The following is a 17796-nucleotide window of genomic DNA, read 5'->3' as shown; positions in this document are numbered from 1 at the left end:
TACCCAATTCATGGGTTGAGCCTTTTGGGTCATTTTTTGGGGGGGTTATTTTTTAAGTGTTTTTGTGTTACTCAGATCCTGGGTCAGACGTAACAACCCAGCGTTTGGGTAGTTTTTGTGTTACCCTGATCCTGGGTCAGACGTAACAACCCAGCGTTTGGGTAGTTTTTGTGTTACTCAGATCCTGGGTCAGACGTAACAACCCAGTGTTTGGGTAGTTTTTGTGTTACTCAGATCCTGGGTCAGACGTAACAACCCGGCGTTTGGGTAGTTTTTGTGTTACCCCGATCCTGGGTCAGACGTAACAACCCAGTGTTTGGGTAGTTTTTGTGTTACACAGATCCTGGGTCAGACGTAACAACCCGGCGTTTGGGTAGTTTTTGTGTTACTCAGATCCTGGGTCAGACGTAACAACCCGGCGTTTGGGTAGTTTTTGTGTTACCCCGATCCTGGGTCAGGCGTAACAACCCAGTGTTTGGGTAGTTTGTTAACTAAACTGGGTTGTTTTTAACCCAGTGTTTTGAGTGTAGCAAATGTTGCATATCGTTTTATACACAAATATTTTAAACTTAAGTCATTATAATACAAAACCACTAATATTCTCCAACAGAAAAAATAACAGATTTGTACATTTTCTAAAGAAAATGTGATGTTAGATTTCTGAAAGAAGTTTCTTATGCTCACACCAAGGCTATATTTATTTGAACAAAAATAAGTTAGAGTTATAAGTTATACTCCAGTCTTCAGTGTCACATGATCCTTCAGAAATCATTCTAATATGATGATTTGATGCTCAAGAAACATTTCTGATTATAATCAATGTTGAAAACAGTTGTGCTACATAATATCTTTGTGGGAACCGTGATACATTTTTTTTCAGGATTCTTTGATGAATAGAAAGTTCAAAAGAACATTTATTTGAAATAGATTTCTTAAATATATTTCTTAAAGATAATTTCTTAAACATCTTACCGACACCAAACTTTTGAACAGTAAAGTATTACAGTGAAGAAAAACAGAGAAAACACATCAGAAGGCGATGATATACAAAATGTCATGTGCAAAACAAATCCCATGTTTAATTTCAATACTCCTACAGCCCATAAGTCTTGTTTGCTCATTGTTCCATGCTCTATATATCAAAGCGTGCTATATGTTATAAGCACTGGAGGCCCTGTCACCTCAGACAAAGTGGCTGAATCCAAGGCTACGAAAATAAACCGAGGGCGAGTTAATGGCAAGGCAAACACAGTGCGCTGGCAGCTGGGCCACTCTGGCTATTTTCACCCTGACATCAGATCTAAACTCTCATTTTCCAGCCCTGTGACCTTCACACCTCCCTCACCGAACCCCCTTCCCCCGCCATCTATCGTTTCTCTCTTTCACTGCCGAGACTAAATCGTCTGACCCGACCTCTCAACTCTGACCCCGGAGGTCTGTCGTCATGTCAGCGCTCCTGATGGGGGGGAGCAGGGGTAAGTGCGCTGAACCAGGGCCTCAATGTAAACACATAAAACACGTCGCCTCTATTACCACACTGTGTCAACATGCTAAACGAATGGACATCATTTATTATTTAGGGATGCACAATATATATGTGACTAGACAGTTATCTGAGAAAACACAATCACTGTGCACTTTAAATTTCATATTGCCATACAAATAAGTCAATTTAAGCAAATGCTATGTTCATTTTAATGTTTTTCCATTGTGAACTCTCATCCATCTCATCGACCCACATCACGGACCCACAAACCACACAAAGAGCAGCTACTGCTGAATTTGTGCCGCGCTCCTGCAAAAGCATAAACATGGCTTATTGTGCGCTAAAAATGCAAAGCTCCCTTGTTTTATATTACTATAAAATAATATTCAGGTTGGCCGGGATCTTAAAAAAACAGTCAAAGTGGCCTAAGACCAAAAAGAGAAATATATTGAGCTCTTGTAAATATTTTAGTAACTAAAATAACATTATTCATGTCATTCTACCCTTGTGCAATATTTGTTTACAAAATCTTAAGGGAAATCAAACATTCATTCAATATGAACTTCTTAAGACTTGTTGAGGTGTATGACTTTTATTGGGTCATTGACGAATAAGGTTTTTAAAAGTGTAAAAAAACATAATGGAGACACAATTAATTTTGAAGTTTTATTAAGTGTTAACAATGAGATGATGTGGTTTTTATAATCAATTAACACTGCTTTTGTCATTTTTTACAAGACGGACAAAATTTGTCCCAAAAAAGTCATTCGGTTTAACCAAAATTTCGGTTTTACCAAATGACACTTTTGGTTTTACCGAATGACGATATTATCAGACAGTGCTAACAGGCTGATATCTAGCTAGCTAGCAAAAGGACAATCAAACATTTTATATTTAGTACAAGTTTTTAAAATATTACAACATTTTCCATGTTTTATAGCGGTTGTACCGAATGACCTGATGTTTCGGGACATGCGTATGATCAAGTGAAAACATGAATTATTCAAATAGTTAAGAGAGAGTGAGTTACTTTGCTTCACGATCATGTGGTCCTTTGCAAGTGTCTGAATGTTGTCACATCCTGTCACATGATATTGACCGCATGACTTGATCCAAAATGGTCCCTTTATATTGGTTACTCCGAATGACATCAATGAAATTCATTTTTCCGGACATTCTTTCTCATAACAAAGCAACGACTTCTACACATAATTTTAACACCATTTTGCACTATGTTGATATATGATGTTATAAAATCATGCCAGAATAAAAAAAAAATATACATTTATTACATTTTAATGTATTTTAATCAAAAATTAACGGTTGGACGGTTAAACCAAAGGACCCTTTGATACTTCAAAATCTTTAAAATCCCTTTATATGTAGCAAAATATAATTAAAACCTTACATACTTTGGATGTCACATCAGCCTGTTAGCATTGTTTGAAAATATCGTCATTTGGTATAACCAAAAGCGTCATTCGGTAAAACCAAAATTTTGGTTAAACCTGAATGACTTTTTTGGGACAAATTTTGTCCATTTGTAAAAAAAAAAAAAAAAAAAAATGACAAAAGCAGTGTTAATTGATTATAAAAACCACATAATCTCATTGTTAACACTTAATAAAACTTAAAATTAATTATATTTCCATTATATATTTTTTTTTACACTTTTAAAAACCTTTGTCAATGACCCGAATATATAGTAAACTAATTTATTCCTGTGATCAAAGCTGAATTTTCAGCATCATTACTCCAGTCTTCAGTGTCACATGATCCTTCAGAAATCATTCTAATATGATGATTTGCTGCTCAAGAAACATTTATGATTATTATCAATGTTGAAAACAGTTGTGCTGCTTCAGATTTTTGTGAAAACCGTGATACATTTTATTTTTCAGGATTCTTTGATAAACAGAAAGTTTAAAAGAACAGCATTTATTTAAAATAGAAACATTATAAATGTCTTTACTGTCATCTGATTTAACGCATTCTTGCTGAATAAAAGTAAAGTTCAGTGTACGTTGAAAATAATTTTATACAAAATCACTAGCAACATTTATAAACAGATCAGCTAGAGAACACAGCCATGCACTGCCACAAAGATCAACACAGAGTTTGCTAGATGAGGGAGTATTTTTTTACTAATTGGAACAAGACCCTCGTGCTCGCTTCAACTGATGTCCAAACTTACACCGTACAGAAGGGAGAGAGAAAAGAGAAGAAACAAACCCCAATTCAAACAAACTTTTCCCTCATACGCCTCGCTGTTGGTGGTCTCAGTTGAACCAAATCAAAAAGCAACTTCTGTCAGGTTGGCAGCCAACGGTGGAGTTGGGGAAGGGTGAAAATCAGGCGAAGAGAGAGAGAGCGTTACTGAAGGACTGAGAGGTAAAAAAAAAGGCGCTCAAGGTGGTTTGGTGCTGCAGGGCATGACTGTAATAAAGCAAAGAGGGGAATAGAGTTCATGAACAGCCATTTTAGTATTAAATTAGTGCAGGATTACTGGAACTCTTCACCCAAAAATGAAACGTGCTTCTGCTTTTTGGATCCATTTAAAAATCTCCATGCAAAAATAACAGCATATGGGTTTTGGGGTTAGAAAAAAAAGGAGCTAGAACTAGCACAGATCATGTATTTTGACATTTCAGTCCTACGCTAACAAGATCACACTTGCAGAAGCCTGTGGAAATGATTTTGGATGGGCAGTGAGACCCTGATGCTGGAATCTTTCGGTCTTTTCCCTGTCTTGACATGCACCACAATCACAAATCCAATCTCAACAGCACCTAACGAAAGTGCGGACCACTTTTAAACGGCTAACTGACAGTTCCACAGCGCCGTGGCGTATTAATGAAAGAAAAACAAGTGAAAGAGATTACGCTGCAGAACACAGCGTGCTTCAAAGGCGCTTTGATGGGGAGAAAAAAAGGAGAAAGGGCAGAACATGCCAAACTAAATGTGTGGTAATTGTTTATCTTTCTCTCAGACCACTTTCTTTCATTTCAAGCCCTCATTTCCTATCGTTTCATTTAGCGCTTCATGCTGCCGTGATGGTGTGGTTTATGGGACGGGCACAGAGACGGTAAAGAAAGGAGCAAGAGTTTGGAAAAGTTGAGCTGGGAGCAGCAGCTCACTAGGTGGAAGTTTGAACTTTTTTTTGAGACTTCTCTGTCAATTTGAACTGTACTGTAGTTTGGTTTTGAGTTTAATCAATTCAATGGCTAGACAAAAATACGCACAAGTAAGTGTGACCATGTGCGTACAAGCAAAGCAAACACGTACAGCACACTCCCCACTAGAAGTGACGAGAGCAAGAGACGGAGCACTTGTTCCCACCTGCCTCGGCATTCCTGAGGATTTATACAAGAGAGCGAGACACAGAAACACGTACAGCAGACAGGATGAGGACTCTATTATAGAGATGATGAGATGAGAAGGCTCTTTTGTGACTCCAAACATCACATGCACAACCTCCAGAGTTCCCGCTCCTTTTGATCACTCACTTTCCATGACTTCTAGATCGACAAAAATAAAGATGGACAGAATAATGGTTGTATTCACTAGATCATTTTATAGCCAATTAAATATTTTAGCACTGAGAATAAGTAGAAAATCTGTGCAGAAATGTTCACAACTTTTTCACTTATATGGATTTTCAAGATCTGGAAATCACAACTTTTTCATGCCAAAAGCAATGCTTGTCTTTCCAATGGACAAACAAGTCTGTCATGTGGTTGAGCAAGCACAAATGCTCGTCTAGCACTGCGCCACGCGTTACGTAATCACGTTGGAAAGGTCACGCATGACGTAGGCAGAAGTACCGCGGTAGGGTGAAAAACTCCATCTCGTTTTCTCCTCCAACTTCAAAATAGTCCAACATCATTGTTTTACCTTTTTTTTTTTTTGTAAAGGCCGTTTGACTTCGTCTTACTTTCCAACATGATTACATAATGTGTGGAGCATCACAGAGCAGTGCAAGATGTGGTTAAAAAGTATATAATTTTTATTTTTTTTTATAAAATGTCCGATGGTTTCTCTAGATAAGACTCTTATTCCTTGTCTGGGATCATGTAGAGCTCTTTGAAGCTGCACTGAAACTGACATTTGGACCTTCAACCCCAGTGAAGTCCACTATATGGAGAAAAATCCTGGAATGTTTTCCTCAAAAACCTTCATTTCTTTTCAACTGAAGAAAGAAAGACATGAACATCTTGGATGACATGAGGGTGAGTAAATTATCAGGACATTTTAATTCTGAAGTGAACTAATCCTTTATTGTCACTGAAACTAATGAAAACTAGAACAGACACTTGGGAAAATTCTTGGTCCTAAAAATACAAAGAAAACAACAAAAAAATAAAATATTGTGCAACATGACAAAGCCCCACGCAAAGCAGGGGAAGGGGGAAAAGGGAGGCACAGACAAAAGTCAATAAATATTAAAAACAAAATGTTTCTAAGAATCAAAGCTAAATATAACATTGGAAAACATGAACAGATGTTGTCTATTCTGGTATTCATGCTACAAATACAGCTACAGAGAGTTTACAATGCATGCATCATGTTAATGCATGATAATTAACTCATTAAATGTTCTGTCAGCTCTTGGCCCAGTCAGATTCAGTATATTTGTTCCAGATGAGAGGTTACAGTCAACTCAAGAACTGTTGAAGAGCGTAAGCGCCATGCCTCCTGAATACACTAGAGGGACTTTTACATTGCTGTAAGAAACCTATCTGCCAAACAGGGGTCCTTTCAGAGGTCTTCCAATCATGCAAAATCTATTAATGAAACATTTATGTCTTAAAAGATATGCATGATTAATGGTGGCTCATTTGCATCAAGGTTGGCCTGAGCACAGTGCAAGCATTATCCGTTTCACCCACTGAAATTCCTCAGGTTTCCTACATTAACTCTGCAGCAAGCGGCTCTTAAGACTAATGAAAAGCCTCTCCAGATGACCGGCAGCCCGCACACAAACATACAAAGAGACCCCAATACAGTTCTCAGACGCTTGTTTCCTTTGGCCTGGATGTGGAATTCACAGGAAGCTTTGGGAAACACCTGGTGGATGGAGAGGGAGGCAGGTGTAGGGAGGGTGGAAGGGGGACGCTTCTCTCGCCAGAACCCCACAGACCTGCTCATTCCACCCCATTAGACACATTCAGAAGCCTGAAAGCTCGGGCACAGTCGAGGGCCAAACAGCCATCAGAGGCTCAGACACAGAATGGACCCGGCAGGGCCAGGAAGTCACGTCTCGAACTGGACGGCGGTCTGGCTTGACTGCAGTAAGAGAAATGGAGCTGGCTGGCACTGGGTACAGTCTCCTGAAAGGACTCCAACCACTGCCTTTGTGACCAGTGAAGATTAAACGGAGGCCAGTTAAAGTTCTTGGCATTGTGTCTGCTTGTTTTTGTTTACAGTCTGCTCCAGTCCTTCTTCCAAAACAACTAAATAATATATTCTGTATAATAAAAGTATTCTCATCATAACCCACAGGGCTCCAGACTAACATTTGAGAGCAGTGGCGCTGGTGCCACTAAGTTCCACAGAAGGTGGCGCTGTGGGGTTTTTTTAATCATAAAAGGTAATTTAATCATATTACTATTGTTTGGCATTAATAAGTGCAGTTACTAATAATATTACACGTTTATTTATTGGAAATGTGACAGTAAAGCACTGAGCTTGAATTGAGATGCAGATAAAATTAACAGTAACATGCAAAAATGTAAATATTCTACTCTTATTAAATGTACCATACTGAACTGCCCGACAGCTTCAGTGATTATAAAATGAGCGCTCTTTGCTTGCTTTCTGTGCAATTCAGTTACAATTTGAAGTAAAGTTTTTGTTTTTCATTAGACTTTTCCTACTTTTCCATATATTAGGGAGTCAATAAGTGCTCCTCTGCCGCCATCTAGTGGTAATTTTATGTCTTTTTTTTAACACTTTTTTTTTTTAAAGTGTTTGTTTGCCTAGAAGTGTTAGTTTAAAATTTTAGTCTTACAAATCATCACATTAAAAATAACATTAAAATTGCAGGTGTGCCTCATACGTCCTCAAAAGTGAAGCTGTGGGCTCTTTGATCGCCCCCTGGTGGCTGGATGCAGTACAGGTCATAAACCCCGCCCTCTCCATGCAAACGAACGGGACTTGAGTCAAAATAAAAAAAAATAAATTACACTTCCAATCAAATTTTCTGAAAGATGGTTTTGGTCATTTAAGGTAGTTGTTATCACGCTGATATATGTTCAATTTTTCGTTTTTGTGATAAGTTTGATTTTAGCTAGCAATTTAATGCTACAGAAACGGGGCGTGTCGTTATGATTGACAGTTGATTGACAGCTTCTCTGAGGACTGTCGGATATATATATATATATATATATAAATTTTTGATTTCTGTGTTATTTCACACCGACAAAATGAGTTGTTCAGCAGTAAACTGTACTAACCGACCTACAGGATCTGACGGATCACTGAACTTTTTTCGGTAACGTTAAATGTGGGCTTTATAAGATAATTAATAAATGATATTAGCTTTTCAGATAAGATAACATGCCTAACGTTAGCCATGACAGGAAAAACCAGGTAATTTTTATCTGGCAGTTAGCCTACAAATTATTTTTATGGGTATAAAATAAAAATTAGCATGACAAAACTAATGATAGCCTACTCTAATTAATTATAGAGCACTGTCTACAGCAATCGATCTCCTGTAACGTTAGTTTAACTTTATTTAAAATGGCAGGACCGTTTCTGACATTTTAGAGTTGTTTCTATTGGTATGTTTACCTAGCCTACTGAATTTGCTGTTTCAAAAATATTATTGCTTTACAAACAGAATATTATTTTACAGGTAGAATTTTAAATTGTGTATAATTTATATATTTAAAATACATCAATTACGATATGTTGTCAAGTCAAGTCAGCTTTATTTATATAGCGCTTTTTACAATGCAGATTGTGTCAAAGCAGCTTTACAGTGATAACTGATATATAATTTTGGCTGCACAGCAGCTCTTAAAGAAAATGCTGTCAATGCAGGCAGATGCAAAGCACTGTTGAATATCAAATGTCAAATGTCAAGTGTCCCCAACTAAGCAAGCCAAAGGCGACAGCAGCAAGGAACCCAAACTCCATCAGGTGACATCAGGTGGCAAACAGGTGGCAAACAGGTGTTTAAATGGAGAAAAAAAACCTTGGGAGAAACCAGGCTTAGTCGGGGGGCCAGTTCTCCTCTGTTGTTTTGACCTTGTTATCGCTAGTAATTTATTTGAAAACGAACAATGTACATTAATAAACATTCAAATAAATGTAAATTCCTCTTTGCCAGATGTTATAAAGCCAAATGAATAAGGAAGGAGGAAAAGAAAAATATAATAAACAATAGATAATAAAACAAATAGGTGATCTGATCTTGATGACGCAGACGTCTGGGCGGAAGTTTGATACTGTGACTCCGCCTCCGGCTCCAAACTGACGTTTTTGCGTAACATGTCAACGGCCCATCGTCGAATGTTTTAAGTTCAGTTCATTACAATGGAAGAAAGCGGCGTCGCGGCGTCCATCTTTTTTTACAGTCTATGTAAAATTGGATTTTTTTTAATTTATTTTTTTAAATTAATTTTTAGAGCTTTTAAGTGCTGGAAAAAAATGTGAAGCACTTTAAATAAGTCATTGAAAATTGCTTGAATTTCACTCTCAAAAGTTAGCATGAACCCTGAGATGAATAATGTAAAAACATGTAAGTATTTCTGCCACAATACCATGGTTTCAGTAAGCGTTACTACATTAAATCCACAGTGATTTGAGAACTGGAGAGCCTCAATTTGTTCGTTCGTGGCACAGTATGGCCTCCTCTGCCATGTTGCTGTCAATTAAAAAAAGTTGTCATGCCAATTTGATACTGTAAACAGAAGCTTGCAACGCTTGCCCCGCCTCCGGGTTCTTCTGATTGGTCCACTGTTTTGGAACTGACATTGATGAGCGGCGCTGCGTGTAAAAGTTGAAAATCTTTTAACTTGACACTGCGTCTTTAAAACGCAGCGCTCATGTGCGAGACACTGCAAAAGACGTGAGATGCGAGCGTAACGATCATATACGTCCGTCTAGTGCATTTACGTAGAAAAACAACGGAAAAGTAGCGCATTGGAACAGAAAAATGAGTTGTGTGTGAACGGCCCACAGACACAGTGAGGGGTACGCAGTGTTCCCTGCTCTAATGGGATGGATTTGAGCTCTAAGCAGGGCAGAGCATGAGAGCTCAGGGGCTTTGACGAATCGCAGCGGGTGCTGTGCTCTTAGCAGAGGTGCAGGGGGTCGTTCTGAAACAACACACCGAGATGAATTTCAAGACGGCATTCCAGGACGGCCACAATAATACCATATGCCTTTGTGTTCAAGGAACACGGAACATTCTGGCATCTTTTCCTCACACTCATGTCTTTCCAAATCCTTCCGCAAAATACAAAAAGAGAATTTTAAGACTGTTTTTCATGCTCTTCAAGCAACAACAATTAATGGTCACCGGGGCTTTTAAGCTTCAAAAAGGATGCAAAAGCACCATAAAAGCAGTTTATACAACTCTTCTGAAGTCAAACAATCACTCTTAAACCAAACATTTAAGACATTATTCACTGAAAGCACATTCATAAGAGTTTATGAGAGAAGATTCATGAGCAAATCACTCTTTTAGAATCTTATAAATGAATTGGTTCCTTGTTTATTCCATGATTCATTTACGGATCGGATTGATTAGTTAGTCAAGTGTAACTCAATGATTGATGGTCACAACTCATTAGCTATGTTTATATGCACCCAAATAATGTTTATAATCAGATCGATGCCTCAATCAGACTGAAAAATGTAAACAACTCAAAGGATTTGAATGAAGTTTTGATCAGATTTTTAAGGATGGTGTAGATATGAAATAATCTGATCAACAGGGAAAAACAAGCATGTAAACGCTTGAATCAGACCATTTTCTCGTTCAGATTCAAAAATACATGAAGTATACATGTAACGCACATGCAAACGAATATGTTAATTGGATTGCAACGTTTAGAGTCTATATAAACAGATTGGATTCATTCTTATTGACCAAAATCAATGCATTTAAACACCTATTGAGGATGATTATCAGAGTATTTTTTGTCTTCACCTTGGTTTTTCACACTAAGCTATTGAACGAGTTCAGATCATACTTTTATGATGCTTTTGTGTCCTTTTTGAATCTTGAAAGCACCGGCTTCAGAAAGAAAGAAGTCCATTTGGATTTGGAACAATGTGAGTTTTTCATTTTTATGTGAACTTTTCCTTTATTAAGTGATTTAAAAAGTGGGTTTTGGATGTAGGTGAGAAACAGACAACCTTCTAACCCCAGACTAATCTCTCAGAGCACAATGGCAGGAGGTGAATGAGAGGAGTGAGTGGCACTCATCCTCTGATGTGAGAGCTGTGCTGGGAGAGATTACCCATACAGAAGAGCGAGAGCTGGGCTCCAACCGAGCTCTATTCACTATTCCACACGCACAGCTCTGCAGAAACCGGCTCCACGGAGAGACTCCAACAAAGACAGCAACAGAGAGAAAGACAGATGCACAAACAACTTCCAGGACTACAGATACAGCCTGAGGTTGAAAGTTTCAGTAGACGAACACGATACTGCAGTGCAGAGAAACACGGTGAATTAAGACACCCAGAGGCTTTACACTCACTGCCGCATTGCAGAGATGCTCAAAGGTTTGAGATGGGGAAATTATGTCATGCTGTCTAATAAGAAGATGAAAACAATGAGTAATGAGCTGTTAGAAACAACAATGGGTCATTCTACAAAATAGGTGCCATTTATAAATATAAATATTTGACAATAATAATAAAAGTGGACTCTTCATGGACACTCTTTTTCCACCATTATCTTTTTCATAATGGGGATTGAGGCTATGAAGCTCCAAAAATAAAAAAGGGACAATAAAAGTCATCCATATGACATGTTTGCTATATTCTGAACAAATAGAATAGCTTTGTGCAAGAAAATAGTGCTCTGAAATCTCATTAAAGGGCACCTATCTTTTGATTCTCTGAGCAATGTAATGTCACACTGCTTAGGCCCCGCCCACAGCATCTGACTGACAGTCCTGCATTACCATAGATTCCGCCCCCAACAAGTTCTACGCTGTCCGCCATTTTGTCCGTGCTCGAGCAGCTGTCGTATCAACAATGTCTTGTTGGATGTACGACTCAACATAAGACTCAACATCTGAGCCATGCTGTGGATTCATTTTATTTTTGAAGATAATGTGCCCCAAAATCTACCTAAATTAGTTTATGTCCGCGCAAACAATTTCTGCTTTGTGAACGAGGGGCAATACAAGGAAGGCTTTGCTAAAAAGATGATACTCAAGCATGGATCTGTACCAACTGTTCGTGATCCTCCAGAAGAAGTAAGTGTCACACTGTTTATTTTTTATGATTTTTGAGCAAATCGCCATTTCAGTCGATGTGCCTGTTAGCCAGTTCCACAACAAATGCGGCTAAAGCTATCGTTGTCTTAGAGACCAGATGTCTGTCATCTGTTTTAAACCTTGTTTATATACTGTATAACCACACGTTTGTAAAGAACAGTGTAAAAGGTAATTGTCTTGAAAAACTGTACGATATGTTTATTTGCAAAGGCCAGCACATTTATCCACTAACCATTCAGAAACGTCTAAAAGTTGTAACTTCTTCCTGAGTCTCTCCATCAGTGTCAACTCCGGTTTGAACAATGTAAGGCTGAACACCGTTACTGACAATCCTCATTTTGGCTGCGTGAGATTCTCCAGCTTTGTTGTTGTTGAGCTGTTAAAGCTCTGCCCTCTTCTGGAAAGGGGGTGGGAGCAGCAGCTCATTTGCATTTAAAGGGACACAAACAAAAATGGCGTGTTTTTGCTCACACCCAAATAGGGGCAAATTTGACAAGCTATAATAAATGATCTGTGGGGTATTTTGAGCTGAAACTTCACAGACACATTCTGGGGACATGTTATATTACATCTTGTGAAAAGGGGCATTATAGGTATAGATATATTTGAATTAAACATAAGCAAGAATGATATTTCAAAGCAAATGGGTGAGTAAATGATGATAGAATTATCATATTTCCAATTTGTTTAAAGAGAGGAATGTTTAAATACAGATGAGGGCTGTCTACCTCTCCGATAACACTATCACGTGACACCGTGAACTACAGTAGCTCTGACCTCTTCCTCAACTGCTAATAGCTTCTACAGCTGCATACTGTATGTTCCCTCTTCCTCACTTTCAGCTCAGGGCCGGGCCGTCACTTTTATTTACATTCTTTTCCTCTCTTACAATCTCCACCCATCATATATGAATCAGCTGTTCAGTTGCCCAGCATCTCCCTCGTCTCAGTCGAACGACGGTCAACACGCTTTATGCTCAGCCTCACCTGTGCAAGCACTTACACTGAGTTCCCGCTGGACCGCTTTCCCGTCATCCTCCATAGTCCTGCGGCTCAGCTCGAACACAGCTCCAAGTCCCTTGTTCGCAAAAGATGCTGAAAACCAACTACGAGCCAAGTGCGAGGCTGCGGAACACGTCGCAGGAACAGCTAATGGTGTCAGAAACTCAATAAGCTACACAACAGAGCCAAATCTGGAAACATACCTCAACATTTTCCATGGCCTGTCCGCACCTAGAGGCTTAAGGGCTGAAAATCAGGCATGCGATTTGTGATACTGAGATTGGGCTGATGAATTCTGCAGGTCAGTCTGACGCTGGGTTCACTGCAAGTCAAATATATTAGCTTTCCACAATTCAGAGCAAGTGTTCCAGCTAAATTTAAGAACATTTTGTGTTGTCAAATGACTTGAGGTTGGCAATGCTAAAACTATGAAATAATGCTAAGAAAAATCCCCTAGTGAGCGAACTTGAAGTCGGCATGAAACCGAAGTTGCGTTAGTTTTTCTTCCCTATGGTGACGTATATCCAAGTGAAACAACTTCTGGAATGAGAAAAAAAAGACAGGGCGGGGCTTTATTTAGTCCTTTCAGGAATTGATTAAATCGTAGGAAGTTATTAACTAAATGGAGGCAGATCTGAGCGTTAGTTTACAGCCTTTAAGAAATGTATGTGCTAGATAAAATATATATGAAATAATTTGTTAAAGGGTTAGTTCACCCAAAAATGAAAATTCTGTCATTTATTACTCACTCTCATGTCGTTCCACACCCGTAAGACCTTCGTTCATCTTCAGAACACAAATTAAGATATTTTTATTGAAATCCGATGGCTCAGCGAGGCCTCCATAGCCAGCAATAACATTTCCTCTCTCAAGATCCATTAATGTACTAAAAACATATTTAAATCAGAGTACAGTGGTTCAATATTAATATTATAAAGCGACGAGAATATTTTTGGTGCTCTGAACCGCTGATTCGACACGCTGATTCATAACGCTCCGAAGCTTCATGAAGCAGTGTTTTGAAATCGGCCATCACTATATAAGTCGTTATTTTGTTTTTTGGCGCACCAAAAATATTCTCGTGGCTTTATAATATTAATATTGAACCACTGTACTCACATGAACTGATTTAAATATGTTTTTAGTACATTAATGGATCTTGAGAGAGGAAATGTCATTGCTGGCTATGCAGGCCTCACTGAGCCATCGGATTTCAACAAAAATATCTTAATTTGTGTTCAGAAGATGAACGAAGGTCTTATGGGTGTGGAATGACATGAGGGGGAGTAATTAATGACAGAATTTTTATTTTTGGGTGAACTAACCCTTTAAGTAAGGATGGATGGAACGATTGAATTAAACGACTGGATGGATGGATGGATGATAGAACAATGGATGGATGGATGGATGGAACGATTAAATGGAATGATTGAATTGGGTAATGGAACATTGGATGGGTGATGGAATGATCAAATGGAACAATGACAGATGGATGGATGGGGTGGTTTAATGGAACAAGGATTGATGAATGGAACTATTGAGTGGAACAAGGGTGGATGATGGATGGCACTATTGAATGGAACGGTGATGGATGTATGGCCAGATTGAATGGAACATGGATGGATGGAACGATGGAATAATGGATTGAATGAAAGGATTGGGTGGAACGACTGAATAGAATAATTGAATGAAACGATTGGATGGATGGATGGATGGATGGATGGAACGATTGGATGGAACGACGGGATGGATGGAACAACTGAATGGAACAATTGAATGAAATGACTGGATGGATGGATGGATGGATGGATACTGAAAGGCTTTAAATACACAACAAATGAGGGGAAGAAAAAGAAGAGAAAGAGATAAGGTGTTTTTGATGGCATTTCCTCACTCCTCCCTAGTGTTGTCATTGTTGGAATGGAAACCAAAAAATGTAAACTAATTAAAGCAGAAATAAAATAAAATATTAATATTCGAAGAAAAACTTGATTAAAATGATTAAAACAGAAAATAAAATGAAAGCTAAATAAAAATAAAATAACAACACAATTACTTAAACTAAACTGAAAATGAAAACTGAAAATACAAAAATGAAAGCTCATCCAAAATATTAATAATTACTAGAAAAGTATACAAATAAAACTAAAATAACACTGGTATCTACTGTACCATCTCACAGGAAGAGGGAAAGAGATATTTCCTGTGGCGGAGGCAGGTTTCCAGAAGTGTGGCACAGCGATCGCTCCAGGGCGAGTCTTTGGGGAGCAGTAATGAGAGAAACAGATCACAGCAGCAACCGAGCGGAGAGGTGTGATGCTGGCGGACGACAGAAGATTAACACCTTTAACAGGTGTCTACTTCAGCTCCAAAACAGAGAGCCACCCCGTCGATTATACAACCACTGCGGCCTGCCTCGTGTCTTAAAAGTGTGATGAGACTACACACGCATATGAAATATTTAAGGAAGTGTACACTTGCTCCTGCTAGAATGACTTGATTTTGATGCTTCTTGTTTTAACATTCAGCAAAGAGCAGAAGAGGGAAAAAGTTATTGAAAGTGAGAAACAAAGTAGCTTATCTTAAACTGATCCTACATCAGAATTGAGAGGTGCATTATGCTGGATGGACTCTATACTGCCACCTATCTATGTGGACGCGGCACGACGACACAAAAGCTTTCAGTTATTTCGTTGCAAAAATGTATGACATTGCAGTACATCGGTGTTCGGTTATTCCAGCAAGGTCAGATGATACTGACCCGGGCAAACAGAAGATAAACAGAAATGAAGGTTGATGTTGGTTCAGAGACGTACCTTATAGCGCATCTTGGGACACGAGTGCACGTAGAAACCCAGATAGTAGTAGGCGAGTTTAGGCGACTGCTGCTGCAACTGCCTGGTGAAGGCAATCTCCCTGCAGAGAGAACGACAGCAGAAATCATGTTTACAGGCTTCGTTAGTTTGATATAAGGAGCGATGTGGTCAAAATCGTGAAACGACACAGTGCTCATTAGAAAGAGAATGTAATGCTGATTTAATGCTACAAATGTCCACTATTCAACTGATAAAATCATTGTAACAGGGTTGACATTTTAGATGGTAAATAAGACATTCAATTACTCTTGCAGAGTTCATCTATGTAGTTTGACAGATTTCTTCAACGGGTTGAAGGTCCAAATGTCAGTTTCAGTGCAGCTTCAAAGAGCTCTACATGATCCCAGACGAGGAATAAGAGTCTTATATAGAGAAACCATCGGACATTTTCTGAAAAAATAAAAAATTATATACTTTTTAACCACAAATGCTCATCTTGCACTGCTCTGTGATGCTCCACGCATTACGTAATCATGTTGGAAAGGTCACAGCGAAAAGGTAGGGCATCTCATTTTCTCCTCCATCTTCAAAATCGTCCGACATCGTTGTTTTACCTTTTTTTGTAAAGACCGTTTGACTTAGTCTTTGCACGTTCACTTTGTAAACACTGGATCGGTACTTCTGCCTGCGTGACGCGTGACCTTTCCAACATGATTACATAATGTGTGGAGCATCACAGAGCAGTGCAAGATGAGCATTTATTTATTTTAGAAAATGTCCGATGGTTTCTCTAGATAAGACTCTTATTCCTCGTCTGGGATCATGTAGAGCTCTTTGAAGCTGCACTGAAACTGACATTTGGACCTTCAACCCGTTGAACCCCAGTGAAGTCCACTATATGGAGAAAAATCCTGGAATGTTTTCCTCAAAAAACCTTCATTTCTTTTCCACTGAAGAAAGAAAGACATGAACATCTTGGATGACATGGGGGTGAGTAAATTATCAGGACATTTCAATTCTGAACTGAAATAATACTTTAATAACTATTAACAGTAGATAAAACATCAACTGATTTGCTGCATATGGATCAGATCAATGGTTTCCCCTCATAAACAGCCCTTTAAATGTGTATCTGGAAGTGCTGAAAAAGAGGAAAGGAGGAGAAAAACAAAAGGGAGCTGAGAAAATAAAAACAGGAGGAAAAATAGAGGAGATTTATACTTCCTCCTGCGAGCAATCCTCTCTCTCTCTTTTCAGTTCTCGCTTTATTCCCTGCACAAACATGTTTCTCTTTTCCATAAATAAATCCTGCTCTTTCTTCTCTCTTCTCCTGCATTTTGTACACCTCTGTCTTCCCAAAAATTAGGGGGAGAAATCTTTTTTTTTTTTTTTTTTTTTGCAGGAAAAAGAGAGGAAGAGAGAAAAGCCAAAGCAAAATAAAAGTAGTGGAAAATGAAAGAGGAAAATAGAGAAGGGAAAAAGAGCGACGACAAACAGCGAGGTGCTGGAAGGTCATGCGGTCGCTGCCAGGTTCCCGGGTTCCCATCCCCTGGTGACAAAGCCTGGCTCTCCATGAATGAGAGACGGATAAGAAGAGGCTGTAGAACCCATTCACAAAAAAAAGGGACAGAAAGAATGAGGGACAGAAAGAAAGGGCAGCCCCCCCCCCCTCGATTTGAACCCCAGTCCCCACCCGCTCGCGCTGGCAGCAGTTTGAAGCCTCCATTATCTCCTCTTCAGAGGACTGACACCCCTACACAAGCCAATTATGCCTCAGCGCTCACCACAGACAAGACGTCTGCTTAATATTAATGTCTCACACACACACACACACACACACACACACACACAGGTTTGTTTTTGTGAATTGTGGGGACATCCCATAGGCGTAATGGTTTTTATACCGTACAAACCGTATTTTCTATCCTCCTACACTACCCCTACCCATAACCCTACCCATCACAGGAAACTGTGCACATTTTTACTTTCTCACAAAAACTCATTCTGTATGATTTTTAAACCTTTTG

General features: G+C 38.9%; 1 protein-coding gene across 7 annotated transcripts in view; it reads right to left on the bottom strand.

Annotated features, from left to right (window-relative positions):
* LOC127524802 (arginyl-tRNA--protein transferase 1) overlaps positions 1-17796 on the bottom strand; it is a 100945-nt gene that overhangs the window by 29145 nt on the left and 54004 nt on the right. For all 7 annotated transcript variants that reach the window (XM_051916740.1, XM_051916734.1, XM_051916735.1 and 4 more), the window contains one exon: positions 15770-15869. In XM_051916740.1, coding sequence (XP_051772700.1) covers positions 15770-15869 — 100 coding nt within the window. The remainder of the gene's footprint in view (positions 1-15769; positions 15870-17796) is intronic.

Source organism: Ctenopharyngodon idella, chromosome 13 (assembly GCF_019924925.1).
Source record: "Ctenopharyngodon idella isolate HZGC_01 chromosome 13, HZGC01, whole genome shotgun sequence".
NCBI classification, from domain to species: Eukaryota; Metazoa; Chordata; class Actinopteri; order Cypriniformes; family Xenocyprididae; genus Ctenopharyngodon; species Ctenopharyngodon idella.
The sequence above is the reverse complement of the archived record's forward strand: the minus strand, read 5'-3'. Positions and strand labels throughout refer to the sequence as shown.